The sequence below is a fragment of the Takifugu rubripes genome, chromosome 16, assembly GCF_901000725.2.
Source record: "Takifugu rubripes chromosome 16, fTakRub1.2, whole genome shotgun sequence".
Classification (NCBI taxonomy): domain Eukaryota; kingdom Metazoa; phylum Chordata; class Actinopteri; order Tetraodontiformes; family Tetraodontidae; genus Takifugu; species Takifugu rubripes.
In genome coordinates, this window is record NC_042300.1 from 10,335,448 (window position 1) to 10,358,977 (window position 23,530).

Sequence of the window (23,530 nt, forward strand, 5' to 3'; positions counted from 1 at the left end):
CTCTTACCTATCTGCTGAGGCCTCCCCACCTTTTAAATAATAAATTCCAAGGCAGCCTGCACTGAAAGGTTGATTTTTTTTTTTTAGCTGCCGTTTTGACTAAACTCTAATACGCTGCACGTATGGGCAATTATGTTTACCCACCAGATGAGCCAAAGGGTTTAAGTAGAGATAATGACTGGTTTTCCCAAGATGACACAGAGGCATTTCTTTATTATCAGTTTATTTCATGCATGATGAATGTTTCTCCAATCAAATGGTCATTGTGGATTTCCTGGAAATCCTATAATGAGACCTGGGGGTCCACCCAGGTGATTTACGCACTCCAGGTGCACAATACACAGTATAATCACACCCAAAAAGCGACACGCCGGTGTCTGTGTCGAGTTCTTTATCTACAATATGTACTGCAAGTCCTCCCAGTGCTGTTCACCCAACCGGACTCAGTCAGTGAGTCCCACCATCCTCCTGCTTATGTCCCACAGTCTCTTGGCTGCCTGCTCATCTGTAGCTTTGGGCATCAGCTCCTCCTCCTCACAGTTCGCGAAGCACTTCCCGGACACACCCTCCACCTCTGGTGAGCAAGCCAGGTAGAGAGGAGTCTGTGCACCTTCCAACGGACTCTTGAAGAAGACCAGCGAAGCGAGGTGGAAGAGCGGTTTTGCCAGGAAAGGCATTTGGACATGCCTGCCTAATCTGGTCCTCACTATGCCAGGGGTTAGAGCATTGACGGTGACCCCCGTACCCTCCAGCTGGCGTGCCAGTTCCAGTGTGAACAGCAAGTTGGCCAACTTGCTCTGACTGTAGCAGAAAGCCTTGTCGTAGCTCTTTTCACTATTCAGGTCGTCAAAGTTGATGTCGCCGTACTTGTAAAGCTTAGAGGACACCACAACAATGCGGCTGGGAGACGATGCCTTCAAGAGATCCAGTAACAGGTGAGTCAGGAGGAAGTGACCAAGATGATTCACACCGAACTGCATCTCAAAACCGTCCTCGGTCTTTGAGTAAGGACACTGGTAGATACCAGCATTGTTGATGAGGACGTCGATCTTTTCTTCCTCCTGCAGAGTAAGAGAAATGTAAATAAGTTGTCATTTTAAAAAAGAAGCCATATAAACTTCTATCTGCAAACATCAACGTTTGCGTTATATTTTTTAAATACATTTAATCTGCATAAAGGTTGTGACATGGGCATCGTGCAACTCTGTTATCAGATTGAAATTTCACTACAATACAATTATATTTAGGAGTTACTTAAGAGATCGTAAGCTACTTATCTTTTTTCACTTTAAAATCAAATGAACTGCCAATCACATAAATAGAACGTAGAAAATGTCTCTCAGACAGACAGAATGTGAAGATTTCTAGTGGTAATTGACGGTAAATACGGGCTCATTTCATTTAGGTGTTAAGAAACTTAAACATGCATTTTATCTATATATCTCTCACATATATATAAGGTTCAGTCTTTGGGAGACGGCCAGACTAAAACGTTTGTAAAACTGCCCTTTAAACTGCACAATACGATGTGCGAAACAACTAGAAGTACTTTCTAAAGCTTATGCAACACAATAACAGAGCAGATACAGAAGCTGCCAGTGTCCATTAATGGACACTGACCTTCCAGGAAGGTCTGGACCTACCTCAATGATCTCCTCGCAGAACTTTCGGACCGACCTAAGAGAAGCGAGGTCCAGGTGCTTGATGACCACCTCCCCTTGTTCTGGTCCAGCTTCATTCTTGAGGTCCTGGGCCGCCTCCTGGGCGCTCTGCTGGTCTCTGCAGGCCATGACAACCCGGGCTTGGAGTTTCAGTAATTCCCCAGCCAGGGCTTTCCCGATGCCGCAGTTCGCCCCGGTTACAATGACCGTTTTTCCTCGCATGGTGTCTGCGGGATAACGAAGCAGTTTGACGGCTTTCTGTACCGGGAACAACCGGCGCATGAGGAGCAGGACCCCACCGCCAACAATAGCAGCTATAAGCAACGGAGTGGACATGTAAACCGAGGGAAAATAGCGTCGCAAAGAGTATTATATGTTCATGTTACAGGATTGCCCCAGAAGTACTTACTACATACTACGGAAGTACTTACTACGTACATTAGACAAAAAGAATATTAAAAAAAAATGCAATTTCATTATTGTGAAAAAAATATGGCTCAGATGTGCTAATAAATTAACAAAGGTGTAAAAGAATACACGTTTATACAGTAACAAAACAAGCAGCGCTAATTAACGGCACGAGCTGCAGAACTCATAAACACTTCCGGGGCGTAGTTGCTACATTAGCCGTCAGTCAAAATGTAGCGTTTATTATGTGTGATATACTGTTATTTTAAAAATGATAACGTATAAATGTCAAAAGCAAAACACTAATACTGTATCGATTACGCGTAACAAAAGCGATATGGAACCAGGTTATATTGACAAAAATACAAAAGTGTCCTTCGAGCCGGAACCAGCGACCTAAGGATGTCTGTGTAACCGCTACAGTCCTCCGCTCTACCCACTCCAGCCAGTCGCGTCGCCGATTCAGTAATTCGAAAGCCAATCGTCTGCGCGATTCAATCTTTCAACAGCCAATCGTCTGCGCGATTCAATCTTTCAACAGCCAATCGCCTGCGCTTTTCAATCGTTCAACAGCCAATCGCCTGCGCTTTTCAATCTTTCAACAGCCAATCATATGCGCGATTCAATCTTTCAACAGCCAATCATATGCGCGATTCAATCTTTCAACAGCCAATCGCCTGCGCTTTTCAATCTTTCAAAAGCCAATCGTCTGCGCGATTCAATCTTTCAACAGCCAATCATATGCGCGATTCAATCTTTCGACAGTGTTCCCCGGTTTAAATTAAACTGCGGTCTCAATCTTTGGAAAAGCCAATCGATCCTAGAGTTTATTTAGAATTTAAAAATCTGCCCGCGGTTTATTCGCCCCGGTTACAATGACCGTTTTTCCTCGCATGGTGTCGGCGGGATAACGAAGCAGTTTGACGGCTTTCTGTACCGGGAACAACCGGCGCATGAGGAGCAGGACCCCACCGCCAACAACAGCGGCTATAAGCAACGGAGTGGACATCGATTATTAACAGTGACGCAAATTAACAAAGGTGTAAAAGAATACACGTTTATACAGTAACAAAACAAGCAGCGCTAATTAACGGCACGAGCTGCAGAACTCATAAACACTTCCGGGGCGTAGTTGCTACATTAGCCGTCATTATTATGTGTGATATACTGTTTATTATAAAGAGTAAAAGAACATTTAAGTCCCTCCAGTCCCTGTTATTATCATAACGTATAAATGTCAAAAGCAAAACACTAATACTGTATCAATTACGCGTAACAAAAGCGATATGGAACCAGGCTATGTTGACAAAAATGCAAAAGTATCCTTCGAGCCGGATTTGAACCAGCGACCTAAGGATGCCTGTGTAACCGCTACAGTCCTCCGCTCTACCAACTGAGCTATCGAAGGCTCGACGAGCACCACTACATCGAGTCGCATTTCGAAAATAGAAGGATAAATAGAATAGGTGATTCGTGATTTTTATTTGCCGCAAACGTTGCCCCAAAACTAAACCATGTAAGCGGAACCAATTCACTGAAACGTCTCCTGCGTGTTTTTATTTTCGGACGGCAGCTTATACACATCGTTGCTGCTACCTCCTGGTAGAAGTGAAATGTAGCACAATCTGTCTCCTCAGCTCGCTTTATTAGGTTCTTTATTCACATAGTGCGTTTTTAGAGCAGACTTGTTTCTTTCCCAATAATTCAATCATAACGTTGACGATTTTGTTTTTGTAGAATCCAGGCAGATTAAATATTCTGAATAAATATTTTTATTTGTCGATATACGTCACGAAACATTTTGCAATAAATATTTTCTAGTATAATTTAATCTGGGTGGACATTTAAATTTGGCAAGTAATATTTGAGAGGAAATTTTGTTCATAGGCTTATTAGGCTAAATAAAACAAAATGATGGTCATATTCCAGGCTAAAGAATTTCTAATGGATTTCCAACAACAAAAAATATTTCAGCGGGGGGGAAAAACAAGAAAAGAGAGATTCAACTTCCTTGGAGTTTAAAACGTTCTTTTATACCACATAACAACACAGGTTGCCTTTATCTGGATTTAATATGCGATACAGGTTGTTATGAATAAATTAAACACTCTTATTCAGGTTGACACCCGAACAAAACTGCGCTCTACTGCCATCTGCAGGCAGACTTTAAGCATTACAGCGTTGTTTGCCTAAGACCCACATTGTGTGCGCGTGCGTGCGTGTGTGTATACTGCTAAGAAAGATCGCTACTGCTGTAGGATGATTCCCAGTTTCACCACAAGGTGCCACTCAGTCATTATTATTCAGCAAAAGGCCTCCAACACTTAAGGAGTCCCCAATTTGCCCGCAGTGCCCAGGTAGGGGGACATTTAAGCACCTCCTCAGCTGCTTTCCAGTAGCTCTTGGGCAGGTATGTTTGGTGCAAAGTTAAGCCAACCCACTGGAGAAGCTATCAGAATGGGAATCAGCAGCAGCAGACGATCCTGCCAGTCTCTGGATCAGGAGAGGAGATCCACGGAGCTTAATGCCACCTGAGCAGCCGTTGCAGGGTCATCTGGAAGAGTGTGCAGGAGGGTGCATGAGCTGAAGCACCAATGACAGCAGATTACATCACTGATGAGGTGTTCAGGGCATCCAAGAGACGTGATTTACCAAGCATGAATCTAACTCCGGACCTGTGTTGAGAAAGCCTGTTGCTTGAATGTGAGTCAGAAAAGAATTGCAATGTCCAAACTAAAATAAGTTCACAACTTGCATTTATAACTGGCAGCAGGAGAACAGTAATTAAGCAACCACTCGAGATGACTGACGCTGAAGAACCGACTCTAAAAAAAAGTCTACAAAATTTAAATGTTCCAGGATTTAAAAGGAAGTGAAATCAAAATAAGACTGCTTTAAAAAAAACAGACATGTCACGTGACATTTTTGACTGATACCCTGAAAAAACACACACTTCAATAGAGACATTGTCCACATTCAAAAGAAAACTTTAATTAGAAAGTTATATACACATTGTAAAATTAAATTAAACTTTGTACAAATATTAAATTACTATCTTCACACCCACTGCCATCGAACAGGGGGAAACCAAAAAGCTGAAAGCATTGACAGAAAAGGATCAGGTGTACTTTTTAAAGCCTGTGTTCTCTTTTTTTTGCAGGGAAGCGACACTGTACAACAGTGCTTCTGAACATAATTTAACTTGTTCCTTTCCTGGTGAATTTCAATGCCAGCTTGTAGCAGAAAAAGAAGTAAAGAAAATGAAACATGGGTGGTTGTAGGTTCATCATCGTCACAGTAGCTGGAGAAGCGGGGGGAAGACAGGAGGACGGACATTTGCCTTGTCATGTCCAAGAACACTCACAAAAACAAACATGATAAATAGGTTTATGCATAGGATAGAAAATAAGGCCTTTGGGAAAAAGGAATAATGTAAAGCAACAAATGTGGAGGCTTGAGACTACACATCCAATTAAATAAAAAATGTACAAGTCTAAGGCAACATTCCATTTGCATTATTAATGAAGCCACAGACACCAACAGCCACAAATGGCAAATCAATTGGAAATTTGAAAAGAAATCCGGTCTGCAGGCTTTCTTTTGTTTTTTTATATAAGCCTGTAAACCATTTCTCAGGAAGCCTTTGACTGCCGTTGTTTCCTGGGAAACCAGCTTAAAATTGCGAGGGATCGTTTGAAAGGAAATCACTCCTATGTCTCTTAACATTTGGCATAAAAAAGGCGTGCATGTCGCAGCGTTGTCGACAGAAAGTGGCGAGTCTCACTACAGCGTGAAAGTGGGAGCGACTTGGGGTTTTCCGTCCATTCAACAGAAGATAATTAACATTCTACCTGGAGAACAGATGGGTAATACACACACTGTGAAAAGGGCCCCCTGCCTGAAGTGATGCTACTTTGTTCACGACTCGTTCGGTGCTGGAGTGGTTACATTTCTGGAGGTGACAGACAGAGACAATGTGCAGCCAGACTGATGGGCGGAGAAGCGAATCAGATTGTGTCGAGGCCTACTACAATAGGACATGTCATTTCCTGTCTAGATGCGCGCATACCGAACACACACATGCACTCAGATTCAGCGGCTGAAAGCAGACCGAGCCACCCCACACCAGGCAATAAATACGGCGAGGAAAATACAATTAAACAACCCTTTCACGAGCCCTGTGGATGCGTTTCCCGACAGACCGTGACATCATGTCTCGATGTCGCTGGAATCAGAACGCCCGTCTAACCACACTCGTCGACAGTAGCAGCACCTCCCAGATGTGCTGTGTGCAGCTGGCAGCCCACAAAAAGCAAGTTCCTCCTACAGTTGTGATGTGGTTGTTCTACGACGCGGAGCGCTGCTTTTGGTTCCTTGAAATGATTCTCCATCTCACTCCACATGCAAGATACCATCAGACACAGCACAGCACGTGTGCAAAGGGGGGGGGGGTTCGTCATGCTTCCTACAGATGAGCCACCGTGCTGTGACAAGGAACTAAAAAAGACCCATGCACCATTCACAAAGTGGGCTGCAACGCAAAAAAGGGCCGCCACCGGCGACTTTTCAAGTACGAGTCGGAAGACTGTTCTGATTCTGATGGCATCGGGAGGTCATTTTACAAGTTATTTCATTTTTTTTCCTCAAGTGCTGCCAGCCACAGTTGTTTGAGCTCAATTGTTAAAAAGAAGCCATGAAAAGACAGAACCGCAGCTGGAAGGCAGGTTTATATTAAGACAAAGCCTATAGTACACAACCAGGACTCAGAACATATGTTTAACTCCTATACTTAGATTTGACAAGTTTGTCTGCAGTTTCCTCCAGTTGGGGAGGGGTCGTTTGGTGCCCCATCAGTGACGCGGTGAGCAATGGTCACTGGTTTTGCTCGTGTGACAATGATGTTGAAGATGTTTCATGAGGAATGGTGCAGTTGTAGTCTTTGCTGTGCTGGCCGCTGCTGGGAGGGCATCACTGATGTCAGATGACAGCGATAATCAGTCCAGACCAGCAGAGGAAACACAGAATGGGGCTCTCAAGCTGATAGCAGGCTGGCAGGCTTCATGCTTCCTTTAACAGGGGAATATCTGCAGGTCATAGAACAGACACAGTAAATCAGAGCAAAGTCTCCAGAGTCGGATGCCTACCTATCAACCATTAACACACTCCATTAATTCACCAAACCGGTTTCGGTGGAACTGCTGGGCGTTTCCCGAGCGTCTTTAACGAAATATCAGCAACCATTATCAAATTCTGTTTCTTTTTTCGACTGGATGCAAAGGCAAGAGCTTCAAACATATGAGACATTACTCCTTAGTTAACAGAATGCTAACATGCTACTAGAAATGCTATCTCCGGGAGATTGTCTTCCACGCTACAGTGATGAAACAAAAATGAAACATTCTAGTTAAAATACAGCAAATATGATAAGTTTTCAATGAGGTCATTGGTATCTGTGTTTAAATATTCCTGTACTAACAGGTTACAATCTAAAGGTTTTATTAGAGTAGAATGAGTGTCTTCTTACCGTCAGAAAACTCATCTGTGGAGGTGACAGAAAGCAGACTATGTTGGTCGCTACTCTCAGAGTCTCTACGAAGTGGCAGCGGGGCGGCGCATGCACCACCAGGGTGCTCTCTGGCCCATGCTGATGAAGAGGAGGAGCAGGAGGGGGCCTGATGGACGAGTACTGTCTCTGCGTGATGGTGGGAGGATGATGAGGAGGATGTGGATGGGAGACAGAAGTCTAAGTCTCTGTGATGGCGGGTTCTACTGGGGCCATGGCCCCCCGCAGCCCCTCGAGGAGGCCCCTCAGAGAAAACGATGGGGACGCGGGACTCGGAAGGATCCGGAGGAGGTGGCGGAGCAGGAGGTGGTCCAGAGGATTCCTGTAATCCACTGCTTCCGTATACGGCCTCTTCGTACGACGGCAGCGTCACCCGGATTCCTTCCACCATGACGGAGCTGGGCTGGCCGGAGACTCCCTGCTCCCTCCTGAGGGGACACCAAAGACTGAGTCTGCATTCCCATCAGGGCACTTTCTGCTCAATTCAGTTCATAATTATCTGCGTACACGTCGTCAAAAGACTTGAATGGTACCAGAGACCTCCGGCATTTTGTCATATTTATATAAGGGGCACCAAAAACAACAGCGTAATTTCAAAAATTGTGGAGAAGGAAAGACTGCAATGAGCTGATGGATCTATAGGGAGGAAGACTGAGCTTGTAAACAAGGGGACGCACAACACAGCAGGAACAGCAGTGGTGAGTGACAACCACTTTACAGGAAGTTGCACTTCAGATCAGATCAGATCAGGTCAGATCATTAGTGAGCTGCAACAACGCGCTAAAGACTGTGATGGGATTAGCTTCACTTTCATTTCTTAAGAAAGGCGAGTCAACACAAGAACCGTGCACTACACCAATAGATTACTAAATAACTACATATCTTACCTGCTCAGGTGAAAGGACTTGAGTTTGGGCTGTACAAGTACAAAGAGCACCACTAAAAGCAGGATAAGAGCCACTGAGCTGGCTGTCGATGCCACAATTGACAGAGCCGGTATTCCCAGTGGAGACGACGGCTCCTTGTCTGTGGACAAAGAAAAGAAAATGTCATAAAATGTGACGCGTGTCACCAAATGATGCTTAAGGCTGCGACCAACAGACCTTGTGTAAGTCGACAGGTGATCTGCATGGGACTGTCCCACTCGCCGTTCTGGCAGGTGAGGAACTTGTAATCTGCCTTCAGAGCGTAGCCCTCGTCACAGAAGTACTCGATGACTGTTTTATGGGTGAAGTGGTGACAGGGAGATGGGTGACAGCGGTAGCCCCCGTTCTCCGGTTCAGTGGGTGGCAAACAAGCTGAGATCAATCAAAGCCAAGAATTAATAATGCTACTGCTCGCTGAAGGACGCCATGTGAAAGGCATCTGCGCCATATCACATCCAAACCTTTCATTTACTCACTATTGCTTTTAATGCAGTGAGGAGGTTGATGGGACCAGGCCCCAGAACTAGTACAGATAATGCTGATAGATCCATCTGCAGTGTAGCCAGGGTCACATCCGTACATCAGCAGGGTCCCAGGTGGGAAAGACCCCCGGTTAGCTTCAGTCTGGTTGAGCAACTCTCCGTGCTGCACGCCGGGAGGCTGTCCGCAACCTAAAGACACAAAATTAAAGGTAGTTTTTAAACACGCGGACATCTTAATCTATGATGGCCCTACCAGTAAAACAAGAACAATCCATATGTAACATAAACGCTGTAAGTACCCTGCTAATGGTGCTCATTACCGATGCTTCCTCCCGGCAGCTGTTACAAGTTTCAGAAAAAAATCAGCTCTGATGTCTAATCTCCATTTTACACAGGTGAGAGAACAGCACTGCAGCAAAGGCTGCTGAGAGCCAGAAATCCCTGTGATGCAGCATAGAGAGTCTCTCACGTGCTCAAAGGTGTTCATATTTCTCTGGATTCTCTCCTGTTCATTCAAACCGACTTCATCTGCCAGTCGGACCTGTCTGTAGTGAGGCTCATTTACATGACTGTAACGGCAGATTTTAAGCTCTAAGCCAGCCAGTAAAGAAAGGCTGAAGCAGGAAACATCAAATGAGCAGCTCCACCTTCGTATATCCGCTCTATGGTCATGTGATGTCACGCAGCATTGTTTCCAGGACTAATTCTTGGCAAGATGCCGCAAACTCATACAGAAACATTGTGAGAAACATTGAATGCAGCAGATCTGCCATAACACAACGGCACCTGTGTAAACTGAGACTTGACAGTTGGCGGCTCACTAAGAAAAGCACTGTGAGACGGCTGTTCCCTCTGATCAATGCCACCACTTACACACGAAGCGTGTAGCTTAACAGTTACATATATTCTTAAATTAAATTGAAAAAAACAACAGAAATGACTTTGAGGCATCTAAATATTGCCAAGCCATAATAGTCAAATTACTTTTGCTTTCTGAGCCTTTAAAAAATCGAGAGCTACTTACTACCAGCACCTCTAATTTCCCAGTCATGTTACTCTAAACCGGCAGCTTAAGATTTAATTCAAATGCTCAAACACGTGAGAATATTTCATCTTTACCATTACTATTCCTACTACAAAATAGTATATAGGTAATAAAACTACGGTAATTTGGATAATAGCATATTAGCAATAGCATCAACCCGTCCCTGTCGGCCACATCTGCGATCTTCCCTCCACGTGCAGAAACCCTATCTGCACTTGCATATTTCAGGACGCCATCTGACACTATGACCTGTGCAGTTGTTGGGTTAGCTGCTCCAGGCCAACCAAAGGCCCTCTGTGAAGAAAACGTGTGTTAACGGTGTCCCCAGGCTGGGAGGCTCCAGCACCAGGGAACAGATAACCTATAGGTGGCAGTTGGAAACAATAGGCTGCAGCCAATGGCAACTGCAATGATCCTTTGTGCTGCCTCACACAGTGATCAATACAACTGCATTAAACTGATAAGTGTTAATGGCTTTCAAACTCACTTGGGTTTAAAAAGCTTTCTCGTCCAGATAATTGTCTACTAAATTCATGAATAGTACTTCTAACATTTATAGTTCAGTCTTTGAATTTATAGCATGTTAAGTAATTACGCAACACATTTATCAGACATTTTGTTTCTTGTATGTGGAAATTTTATACTGGAGTGGAAAATTACAGCTGTTGCCAAATGTTACCCGATGAATCACCAAGAATCTATGAAAACAAAGAGCTGGAAATAGAGAGTTCATTGGTGAGTCTAAACACGTCATGTATCTCACGTGAGCACAGGTCTAATGGACTCATGCTACACCAAAAGGTGTGACAGGTAGCATAATGCTAGTAGTATACACTTCCTGGGTACTGGTTTATACAGGTTAAAAGGAAAGCTATGTTGGAGGTTCAAAAAAATAATGGGAAAAGGATCACAAAATCAATGGGTAGCTTGAGAGATAGAGGCCGATGAATCAACAGAGCGTTGGGTAAACCTGAGCACAAGGTCCCTAAAGAGACACGTCACGACAGGTCGACCAAGATATCTGTGTGAGAGGGAAAACCTCTGGATTGCAACAACGGGAAGAAGATTCAGCCACAGGACATACCACAGTTAGGGCTGGCCTAGCACAAACGGAGAGAGGTTGGAGGAAAAAATGACTGTTGGTTTAGGAGCCACAGATGGCAAATATGATATATAACAGCGCTGTACCTCAGCCTCCCATCCTACATTAAATATTGGCAATGAAAACACACAGGGGGAAAAGGCTGATGAGAGAACGAAGCAATAATCGTGTGGATTTTAGCACACCATGTTTTGTGCTTAAGAGGAAGGGAATGAGTCACTGTTAAACACAAGCTGTTCTCCCACTGGTCTGACGTTGACTTTTCACAGGAAAATGGGCTTTTGGAAAATGGTGAAAAAAACATCTGACTCTTGTTTCAAAAGGGCTTAGTTAAAGCCACATGAGCCAAACAGTATACATGCATACAATATACATTACAAACAGTCATTAATCAAGTTCAATGATCATATGAAACGGTTAAATGGTTCTAAATCTCTAAAGCTTAATTACTCAAAGGTTGATGAAGCACTTCATTTAGTAGTAGGACTGGACCAGGACTGATCTTAAATGAGGCTGATCGCTAATCCTGGCATCCTAAAGCTGCGCTGGAGGAGACTCAGGCCGATGGGGGGTGTTAAAATCCTCTGCCTTGCTCTGAGGTGCCTTCCAGGCTGTGAATATCTCCCTTTCTCCATCTGTTGCTGCTGCGCCCCTGCTAAGAGCTGCTAGCTCTCTTAGCTGAGGAAATCAGTTGGAGGAAAACAGGATTTAGTCTTCTTTGTCCAAGCAAATTAAAGTTCCATTTGTCCTCTATCACAGGCTCTGAAGCAGATCAGATGCAGATAATTATAAACCAGCTGTTTGGTTGTTCGGTATAGAACAAAAGAGCATTTAACTGAGTGTGTCCCTGGGGACTCTGTGATGATGGTATTATGCAAATAGGGGTTGCACCCAGGATTAACCTACAGACCAAGAGGATGATGCTTCCTTTGGCCTGGTAAATATTTTTGCTTCTTAGCTGGTATCTAGTCAAGTCTTTTTTTGGGTGAAGCTTCTGTCATTCATGAGTTATGGGTGTTTTTGTTTTTCCATCACGGTCCTTTAATCCGCAGGGTTTTTATTTTAAGCTGTTGTTGTTAGAGTGCAGTCCAGTCCAGCAAAGCCAACGTGGAGAAAAGGGGAAAAAAGGGCTGGTGATTTTGTTATCATGCATGAATTCAATAGATCATATCACTGTTTCCGTTTTTATAGTGAATTGTTTGAACTTATCTAATTGTAATGTAATCTAAGCAGTTTTCACTAGGATAACGCTGTTAAATTAAAACCTCTCAGAGACTAAAGCATCAATAAAGAGATATTTTACATGGGGCTTGAATTTAACCATCACCCTGTAATTTGTGAATGAGTTTTGGGTCGAATTCTACAAGACTTCATTTTCTGGATTCACTTTTGTTCCTGGTCAACGACAAACATCAGGGATACGTTTTCAGGTGGAGACACTTTATGCAGGCTGGTGTTACTCTCATGCTCATCTGGGACTCTGATATAGGATCATAAAGGGGAGACTTTAGTTTCATGTTGTGCTGTGAGGGTGAGAGCCTGTCATGGTGTTACACTGACAACGTCTGACAAACTGACACATGCGGTGTCACTCCGACCGCTCACATTACCGAGGTGTACACACCGCAGTGAAATGTATCCTTCAAACAAGTCAGTTACTGGATTTTAATTATTTGGTTTTTTTTTAGTTTAGTTTCATTTAGTTCTCATGACAAGAAATATCATCATGGGACAAATTGCCACAGTTAGATTGTAGTTGGTGCTATAGAATGTGTTCCTACTGGGTCTAACTTCCATTACCGTGTAAAATTAATACTGACTCTCTTTTACAGACCCCCACTGGCCTGCATGGATATTGCTCCTGGCTCTATTCACATCTGCATAGTCATGCTTCTATTCCAGCCTTTCCAACCTTATGCCTGTGTGACTCCATTAATGAGATGGTTGATGCTTACAGTTAAAAAGACAATGACTTTAATTTCAGTTATAATACGTGGGTCCTATTCTAGGCTAACGTGATTTTACTGAACAAGGGGAAAATGGTGGACCTGTAATGCAGGAAGACAGAACAAAGCTGAGCCCTCAAAGCAACAAGCTATTTTTCTACCTCCAGGACTTTAGGGGGAGATTGTGGGATATAAATGAAGGCAGACATGGAGGGGGGTGATGAAGATGATTTCGGGGCAGATTTTTATTTGCAGCTCAAGTGGAGATTGGGGTCCTCACGAGACTTGGTAAACAGCAGGATCGGTATGTTCACATCCTGCTAATCAATGGTCAACAAGGCAACAATTTCTGTATTGTCATGTCTACAGTAAACAGAAAAGGTGTTAGAAAATGAGTCACTTGTGACGTGACACTTTTTCCTGCAGCTGCAAAACAAAAAAAACAAGCACATAGGCTGCATACGCCCAGGCTGAAGGAAGTCTCTGAGCGGACACATCCTCTCTTTCTCCACCCATTCCTCTCCTGCTGATATTTAGCGAGCCACGTGTGCTACCATTACATCCCATTGTCCTGGTTCACAGAGGGATGGGGCACAGTGACAGATTTAAGCAGCGTGCATAACAAAAGGACAACAGGCAACTTTGCATTTGAAGGATTAAATATGCATGAGAGGCCAAAATGGGTGAGGGCAAGGGGGCTGCCGTTATGTGACCCTCTTTTCAACTCCAACATGCATGAACAGACGTACCCTCTGCCCCAGAGTAACAGATGGAAGCGTGTTAGCAACAGCGCGTGGTGAGCTCCCATTCTCTTCTCTATCACCCTCTGTACTGAGGGACAGCTGGGAGGCAGACATTCCATCTTCTCAGCTTTCGCTGAAAAACAAAAGAGTGTGGGACCCCTCCTACACACACGTGCATGTGTGCATGTGACCCCCCTCCCCAACCATTACCACAAAAAACTGTCAATTCAACTACAGGCTGATCATTGTTCAGCAAGTCTGAAAGTGTGAAAGAATAAGATAAGAGAAGCAGAGACACCCCCCAACCCTCCCAAAAATAGGGTTGGTATTTCAAAATATGGATAATCCTACAATTAAGTATTAAGAGACAAGGCTCAATCTGCAACGGATTCAATTTATTAACACCCAGACTTCTAGTAGAATCCGATTTAGTAGCTGCTATGTGCAATTTCAGGGTGTTGATAATCATAAGAGGAAGGATTTTGACATATTATCTCATCAGTCCACAGCAAATTCCACCTGTCGCTTTAGTCACAGCATTAATGCGTCATCACCTTACAGAAGCTCAACTAAACTGTGAAAGAGCAACTGAGAACGTGATCGCACCAAATGCATAACCTCTCAACATATGGTCCGCTGAGTGAGCCGTTACGCCATTTCTTATCAGCGTGCCACCATGTCCCCACTAGCAGATAGTTTACCTTTCACTTTAATAGACACAACAGGCTTGGAAACGTTTCTGCACTACAAAGTGTTCAATATCATCACAGTAAAAATGTGAAACTGCTCTGTTTGATCAGGATAATATAGTCTAAGTGTCAATAGAAGGTCCTTCATTCTGGACAGGTTATGTTGAGGATAAAGTGGTCATGCCTGGATCGTGCCAAATATGCGATTAACTAATTTGGCTTCTGAATATTTGTCCTCTCTGGAAATTCCATCAGCAACGAGAGCGACCGCAAAGACAAATGCAAAAGCCCTTTGACCTAAATGCCCCACAGCAAACCCAATTCCAGTGAATTGTAGTTTCTGAACAATGTCCAAGTGGCCCTAAAACAATACAGGTGTAATAACTGGTTCAGTCAGCAAAATCAAAAACATCTGACAGCAGCATTTATGTAAAATGTTCTCCGACATGTCTTAATTCATCATTGGAACTCGGACATTGTAAATCCAAGCTGCTGCTGGATTAATATGGACAATATACACAATACACAAACAAATCATGACAAACAAATGGACATAAATTCAGATATGAGCTATTGCTTATTTGCCATAAATCCCTACACAATTAATGAAATGGACTCTTGTATTGGATACACAAATCCCCTCGGCATTTAGCCGTTGTTTGCCACAGAGCTGTTTACACATGATGCAATGTGAACAGAGGGCATTAGGCAGGAGCTCAGCCAACATCTCAACACGACATCTGATGCACTGATTAGAGTCGCATAGATAGGACAGACAGACATATACATGAGGACTACACAGAACAACGCAGGAAACATGTTCATTAGCTAATCCTATTGTCTAATATTTACCACCACGTACTGTCTGTACACAGTAAATAAAAATAGCAGTTCTGTCAACAGAGTAACAACAAGAGTGGCTTAAAGAGCAGCAGGATGTGCAAAGATGCACCGATGCACAAAACAGTTTAGCACCTCACAAAGCATTTTAGTTGAGAGTTGAAACTTCTACTCAGAGAGTCGATGTTACCCTGAAGCACACCGCCTCGCCACAGCTCTGCTTGAATCCCAGCAGGTAGTAACCACAAACACCACCTGCTACCACCCATCACCTAATGGAATTGGACATTGTGCTCAAGTTCTCATGCTGGAGTTGTATAGGGTGTGATTAATGTGTACTCAAGCGCAGTTAAAGGAAGATATGAATGCATTAGTATGATTAACTGGGGAAGGGAGCTACTAAATGCCACAAATTATGTAGAGTTGCAAAAGCGTCGTTCCTCAATGTCTCGTCTCTCGTTACAACTCATCATTGTGAAAACATCCACATTAAGGCTGAGTGATTGCTGCTTCCGGCACATTGGGATCCGGCTATGGGCATACAGCCACGCATTACATCATAACGCGTACACATGCATGTAAGTACATGGTTGGAACTGATGTAAAAGCAGGCCTGTATGGATGAGTAGATAGGTGAACAATCATGCACGGGCAAGACATTAACGGTGATTTATTTGATCATCTTGATCTTCAGCAGTACGTGTTATGACTTGGAGCTGTGTTTGCAGTTTTATGAGCGGTTAAAGTATAACGCTGCTGCGTATACCTTAAAATACTGCATGGAAAGATCCTGTATTGCCACTGCTTGTCATGTCAAAACTATCAATAAGACAACAATGTGTCACTGTTCACCCTTCGATGAATGTCAAACCAGATGCAATGCCAGCACCTTGAGCTGCAAGATAACTCCCCCCCACACACACACACACAGACACACACTCTGACACAGGCAAAAGGCTGGCGTCTGTTGATGTGGCGAAAACTGCCTGTGTGTAGGAAGCTTGGTGTTTTATGTGTAAGCTGATAAACGCGTTTGAACAGGATGATGCTGTTGACAAAGTGTCTGTTGAAGTGTCGGCCCACGCCGTTTCAGTGGGCACGAGAACAGATATCAAAGAGCTGCAGTGACAGGAGAAATAAAGTAAAGGAGGCAGGAAAAAAACAAAGCAAAGAGAAATGCAATACAAACCAAAACGAATGACTGCATACAGAAATAAATAAAAAAAACAACTGACAGAAATGAAGCTAATGCAACAGAAGACAGGAGAGGCTCTGGGATATATTTAGCAGCTCATTAGTCAGAGATGTTCTCTACTCAGCAGGCTGGTCCCTCAGATGAGGCCCTTTGGAAATCATTATGACTGCCTGCTGTTTCAGACAACCACGTTTCACTGAAAAACTACAAAATGCCTCTGTTCTCCTCATCCTAAATGTAGACCCAAAAATAATTCTCAGATTCGGAGCAGCGGCCCAAACAGAAAGGAAGAGCAGAGTCATAAATGCACATGCTAGTGCCACGTGTTACTTCAAGACTTATTAACCCAACTTCAACGCGCGTCACCAGCAGAGAAATAGAAAAGGGTGAGAAAATATGAAACAACAACCAAAAAGTGTAGATGAACAACTCTGATACGGTTCAGTCAGGTCTGTAATTAGAATAGAATGGTCAGGCATTGCCTTTCAGCAGTGCGGTATCAGACTCCATGGAGTCAATTTTTTGTCCGGTGATGCGTTTAAAGTTCCCTTTATGGCTTCACTGGGTGAGAAAGCTGTTAAATGACACGGAGCTGAGAGCTCAGATTGATGGTTCAAGTGATAAACACTCAGGTGATGAAAGAGAAAGGCCGAAGGATCGGTCCAGACTACCTCTAATGGACCGTAGTCTCACATTCTAGCACCTGATAATAAGAGAAAGATGGGGAGAGGAAAATTGGCGGACAAAAAAGGGACTGCCTCACGTGTTCGTGAGTGCAGATTCAAAGCTAGCGGTCCTAATTGCAGACCGATGATCTAGTAAAAATGCAGCTTGCTGTGGCTGCCCTGTGGCTTCAAACACCCCCCTGAAAGCCCTCTTTGTTCTCACATTTCAACAAGGAGCCAGTAGCCAACGTATTGCCTTACTCCAGCCTGTCTGCAAAACTCCTTACTAACAGGACTTCAGGGGACGACATTTTCGGGTTAATTGTACAGAATCACTCTCGTCCTGCTGTGGTGTTAAAAAAAAAAGTTGGTAAATTGAGCCAACTTTGCTCAATGAGAAGCACATGGGAGCGCACAGAAAATGGTGAAATCAAAAGACTACAGCTGTCTCAAGATGTAGGGTGTGGTTCATTCAGTCCTCTTCCCCTGTGGTTATCACAATGACATTCAGGAGCCACAAAAGGGGACTCTGTTATTTTCATCAAGCAATTTTTTACGAAAACGCCCCGATGTCCTTGGGAAGTCTCTGGTGCAAGGTCTGCCAAAAGCAGGGATCTGTCTGTACAATTGGCTCCGGTAGGCTAGTGAAAATGGATTTGACTTAAAAGAGTGAGCAGGACAAACATCAGAATGAACAAAATTTCTAAAACAGGCGTTTGTGCTGTTACTTGCCCTCAGTGCCTTTATCCAGGCTCCTTTCCTTAGCCTAGAACTCCAATTTTCTCCCAGGCCCATGGGAAGACCCGTTTCCTCTTCTCACGCATGAACATGCGTACATAAACATGACCACTGCACAGAGCGGCGTGTACTTGTTTGGCGAGGACCTCTTCCCCTCACTGGCATGTTCCTGTATTGATTTGACTCAACTTCACAGGACAATGGGGTTTCTGGGGGCATCATTTATCGTTTCAAGTAGAGCCACAAAAACAATCTGTGTCGCCTTCCTTCCAGGCTCGTAGTGTAAGAGAGGAAATCTCAACTTTTGATCATGTCAGTAGTTTGGCACGCTAAATTCACAAACTTACACTCAGTTTTGACTCAACGTCTGAGGCAACTTCCTCTGAAACAAACCCGAGGCTCAGAGAATTGAAGAATGAACAAATGAGATTGCTGCAAGCTCAACCTTCTTTTCTTAACCATCTTATTCACCAGTATTTAAGAGGAAAAGTAAATATAGATTTGTAATATTTATTTAAATAATCCATGCTTGAATTTGATACTAGCAGGCCAATAGGCCATATTTTATTCACTACCCATTTCTATTCATACCACACACCGCTATATGTTTGAGACCAGTACAAGCATGTCAGCGTTAATGAGATTTCATATTCATGAAAAATTCCAGAGCAATATCCATCCCTGGAACATGTCAGAGGATTACCTATGTGAATTATGTATTGTGAGCAGGAGACAGAGGGAGGTCGGTGAACACAACTGGGGAGAAGTGCAGCCAAGCTTTAAATTGGAACCTCACCTTTAATTATCTGATGCTGTACCAATTAAAAGATAGAGGATTTTTTTTGTTGACCAGAAGATGCATGATTCAGAAAAGAAAACATAAATGTCACATTGTGCTGTTGTTAAATCCACAAAAAACAAATGGAAAAAAGAGGCTAGACAGATTTGCACACATCTGCGCACGGGAACGCCATACACATGGTTTGGGGATTTGAAAACACGCGTTCCTTGTAATGTGTGAGTGTGTTTGGTGCAAAACGTGAGCGTGAAACCAGCCCCTCTTGGCTCTACAAGAATCATGTGGGTTACATAAGAGAGAGAGAGAGAGAGAGATAAAGCCAGGGAGATTTAGCCACAGCACACCCCACCGCATCATTCTTCAATCTTCCTGTTGTCATTTCTCACATATCCTTCCACACGACTTTAGTAAACAGGTTTCAGAGACACGAGCAGAAACAATATGACACCCCATTAAACAATCACATCAATTTTATAACCACAGGCTTCACATATTAAAATAATTGTGGGCTGAAACACACAAGTCAGTGTGGATGCTATAATACCTGAAGCTTGCTAGCAAAAAGCTCTCAAAGGACAGTAAATGTCACAGATGATGAAAACCTTATGACTGCAATGTGAGCGCAGACAACATCATCTCCGTTTTACTCAATAGAATCAAACAGTTCGGATTCATTAGCGTCTTGAATGGATTCACAGAGCGCATGTGACTGTGCACTAAGCTGCTGCTCCGTGCCAAAGCTACCTGACAGACCAAGGGTAAAAGAGGACAATTGCATCTAACTGAAATACAAGAAAAATGGCAAATCACATCAATTTGAAAATGTGCAGGTTCCGTTTAGATATATCATAAGGGAGCAGCACCAGGGGACGAGGGACAGAACGTGTCGGGGGGGTGGGGGTGTTTCTGTGCCTTACCTGAGGCGTCGACATGAGGGAGGAGGGTGAAGAGGAGAAGTGCTGAGGTAGCCAGGCTGTGAGCTGGTGACCAGGAGGAGGAGGAGGAGGACCGAGCGCTCGTCTGAATGGCTACCATTCCATCGCACATCTTTTCCTCTGGTGGCCAACAAGTCTTCTATGGCTTAACCTGTCCAAGCCACATTGAGAGGAGGGAGGGGGAGGACAGGGATTACTATCAACATCCTGCAAGGATTACGTAACCAGCGGCGACACAGATTGGAGACCAGCGTAAGAGAGAGCATGGCAGAGTTGCTTACTGTTAATAACATGTGGAAGCTGTACATGCATCTCCTCTTAGAACACTAAAGCGCATGTTTAATGCACCCCAGACAAACATTCCAGCTCAACTTTTCTTTTTACTGTTATTATTATTGACATCATTATGAACATGAATACTCCATAAAATATATAGCTGCAGTCGCGACACAGGGCTACATAAAACAGTAAGTTTCATTATGATCAAAGCCCCTTGACAATCATTTTATTGGATGATCAAAGGTTAAAGTCCCTCTGCTGTCACGTATGGCAATGAAGAAAGGATGCGGCACAAAACTAAGGGTGGCGCACTTGACTTTTGCAGAGGCAGTTGTGGTTAGCACAGGAACTTTATTATAGGCTGTATTTTTAAGTTGTAAGAGGATTTTTTTTAAAGTAGCTATAAAGTGATAACAGTGCAATGTGTTACAAATTGATAGATAAAATACCAGTAAGTTTAGCTGTCACATGACAGGTCATGTTCTGAAAACTGCTGCAAGCCTTATGTAAAAAATGTCTTTTTTAAGTATGCCAACTATTTTATTTAGAGACGTTGCTTCAGTTGTTGGATGTAAGTATCCACTTATTAAGACATTTAAACTGTTCTGCAGGAGTAAAGACAGACCTAATGGGACCAAGCCGGTGCATTTTTACACAAAAGCTTCTGAAACAGAACAAAATGCCACACTATTTCAGGACTAGGACCACACCAGTCCTGTTAGAACACAATCTGAAGTTGTGTTTAATGCATACCCAAGTATACCAGTAGTGACTGCAATCAAAAAATCTGTTTGGCAGGAAGAATGCCACCTACCTAACCTGTGGCTGCAGATATGCCAAGACAACACCCAAGACCGGTTCCTGCTTGATCTATTATACTAGAGCACAAATTCCATGAAATCGGTAAGCTATCAAACTGGTAGCAAGCAGAACACGGAAGGTGAACTAATGCAGCCTAAAATAAACAAGCAGTCACCAGTTTTCCCATTTAGTGATGTTGGGTTGAACAAAAAACATGTAAAAAATAAAAATAAAAAAGGTCTAACATTATTATAAAACATTACTGTGCTTAAATAATATAAGGGCCACAATTCAAATCTGTCTACTAGTTAAGAAGAGGGTTTTACAGTTAAAATACACGCTTTAACTAACTAGGAACTCTGCACTTCAGACAACAAGCCAGGCAGCCGCCTGCTACTGCAGGTTTTCAGCTGCCTGAGGCTCCTGGAATGCAAAGAGAGCCAAGGAGAGCAGCAGTGCAGGCATGTGTCTGAGAACAGAGAGCACTCAGTGTGCCAAAGACACAGCCAGGAGGAGACTTTCATCCAGCACGCCCAAATGCTTCTGCTGGACGCAAACCTTATTTGAGCTTAAAGCGATAGGACTCTGCAGATAGTTAAAAAAAATAGAATAAAATAAAAAGGACCACTGACAGGACAATAACAGAGTGTTAAGTCCAGGAGAATTAAGTATCACTTTGTGCATCACTGCAAAGAAGGTCAACTTATAGTATTAAATTCAAGAAGGGACAAGAAAATACACAGCAATACCCGTAATAGTACAAAAGCGGGGGGCAGTGTAGAGAAATTTGTGAATAGGGCTGAAGCCAAATGCGGTATTCTTATCTCTTTTCTCCCAGCTGTGTTTCTCAGCAAAAAAAAAACTCAAAGCAAAAGACTTGTGTGCTATAAAAACTGCAGCTTTGCAAGGGGCAGGATGGTTCAATTTGAATACCTCTGAAGTGGTTCAATGCACATCACCAAGTTCCTCTAAAACATTTTCACAATTTGTTAGAAACAAACCATGTTCAACAGCTGGCCACGTAATCTTGTACAAACAATATGCCAGCAAGTTATTCGGAATTTTGAAATAGCAATGAGGTTGGAGGTTTTGGGAAAGGAATATCATATGTCACTATAAGTTCAAGGGAAGAAGAGCTAAAGAAGACAAAATATCAAAGTTATTTTTCCATTCTCAGAGTGCGTGTAACACTGGAACTTCCTTGTCCCTCTTGACTCTAGTCCCTGGAATAAACGGAAACTTGGAACATGTGTCACGTTTAAAGTTAAAGGGGGAAGCTTAGCGGCTCCGTGGAAGCTCCAAACCCGTCTCCCCGGTGTCACACGCTGCAACACGTGCAACTGTACAGGCAGCTATTTAAACAAAGGGTGGGCTGCCAGCACGAGCGCTCGCGCGCCGCGCGTGCACACGGCGGACGAAAACAAAGACGAAACCCAAGGAAGAGCATTTCAATAACAGCCAATTCAATATTTTGTTTAGGCCTGTAAACACTATAATGCTTCTTTAACCACTGGGCTTAGAGTGATAAAGCTAAAAGCGTGTTATTACACTGTTGCGTTGTTATTAACTATTGATTAGCTACAAGAATAAGCGTTCTTTCTATTATATTTAGGCTATTGGAAATCCAACCGTGGTGTCAATGAAGAGGTTTCCAGCCGTTAAAAGCTTATTTCAAAAGGAATCAACAGACATGTCATAAATAGCCGGCTGGGAAACACTTCTGGGCTGGGAAATCGCCATTCTTGACTAGCTTAATGAAAAACACAGTTAGGTTAGCTTACTGTCGAGGCACTACATTGACAACTCAACACATAAATATAGATTAGTAAATGTTCCTATAGCGGATGTTTCTATTATCGGACGTTATTGCCATGTGTACTAAACATATACCAGAGGACGGATACTGAAAGACGGAAAAGAAGGCTCTTGTGCTGGCCTATCTGTGCTTGGCTGGCGAAAAAAGAACATAAGTCTTACGGTCAACCAGCAGAGAGACCTCCTCAGAGCTTCACGTTCGAGGCATTAAGCGGTCGTAAATATTGCCACGTTCATCCCAGAGTGTAGGACAAAATAACCGTGAAATAAAATGGTTTCTTCGTTTGCTTCCGTCACGGCCACTCCGCAGTTCCTTGTCCGCCGCTCCGGAGCTCTTTATTATAGGTGTGCGGAAACATTCGCTGTGAGAACCCTGCCAGCTGCCTTGCTCTCGCGCGGTCTCCATAGCGACCTTGTTAAAGGGGCGGGCCCTCATCTGTACAGCCAATCAGAATTGACGACGTCCAATCGACGACTCAGAGTCAGGAGAGACAAAAGAATTGAGGAATAAAAGAATAAAAACATCGACATTTGAGGCTGTTTTTGTGGATTACCTCAATTCTAGATTATTATAAAAAAAATGTATATTTTAAATATGGCTTGATATAATGCCGGTATGGTGTGTTTGTATTAGCGGAATGTAATGGAATCTCCATTTTGAGCGACATATTTTTATTTAAGCGACATATGACCAACCCAGCAGGAAATCGTGACCCTATATAAGTTTAATTTAACAACACCGTAGCATTTTGTGTGCGTGCGTTTGCGTTATACCACTGTTGATTCAAGATGTCTGTGTAAATTCTCAGTCATCCAGGTCATTGTATCCAAGGTAGTTTTCTCTGTCAACTGGACCGGGTTTCTTCTCTTGAAGACGTTTCGCCTTCTATCCAGAAGG

General features: G+C 43.3%; 2 protein-coding genes and 1 non-coding gene across 3 annotated transcripts; all 3 read right to left on the bottom strand.

The window, feature by feature from the left end:
- Positions 1 to 182: 182 nt before the first annotated feature.
- On the bottom strand, positions 183 to 2,537 carry rdh14b (retinol dehydrogenase 14b). Its single transcript, XM_003971787.3, has 2 exons — positions 1,644 to 2,537; positions 183 to 1,061 (listed from the first exon to the last, which is right to left on the bottom strand). Exons 1-2 carry the CDS (start codon positions 1,995 to 1,997, stop codon positions 444 to 446), a joined length of 972 nt encoding a protein of 323 aa, XP_003971836.2. The 5' UTR covers positions 1,998 to 2,537; the 3' UTR covers positions 183 to 443.
- An 854-nt stretch (positions 2,538 to 3,391) lies between these two features.
- Positions 3,392 to 3,477, bottom strand: trnay-gua (transfer RNA tyrosine (anticodon GUA)). Its single transcript is given in 2 exon segments — positions 3,392 to 3,427; positions 3,441 to 3,477. It is a non-coding gene; the product is annotated as a tRNA-Tyr (tRNA).
- A 1,558-nt stretch (positions 3,478 to 5,035) lies between these two features.
- Positions 5,036 to 23,014, bottom strand: LOC101070000 (sushi domain-containing protein 6). The gene is made up of 7 exons (XM_011612176.2): positions 22,795 to 23,014; positions 19,720 to 19,888; positions 9,035 to 9,229; positions 8,736 to 8,930; positions 8,520 to 8,658; positions 7,594 to 8,060; positions 5,036 to 7,153 (listed from the first exon to the last, which is right to left on the bottom strand). The coding sequence occupies exons 2-7, from the start codon at positions 19,847 to 19,849 to the stop codon at positions 7,128 to 7,130; spliced, it is 1,152 nt and encodes a 383-aa protein (XP_011610478.1). The 5' UTR covers positions 19,850 to 19,888; positions 22,795 to 23,014; the 3' UTR covers positions 5,036 to 7,127.
- Between the last annotated feature and the right edge of the window lie 516 nt (positions 23,015 to 23,530).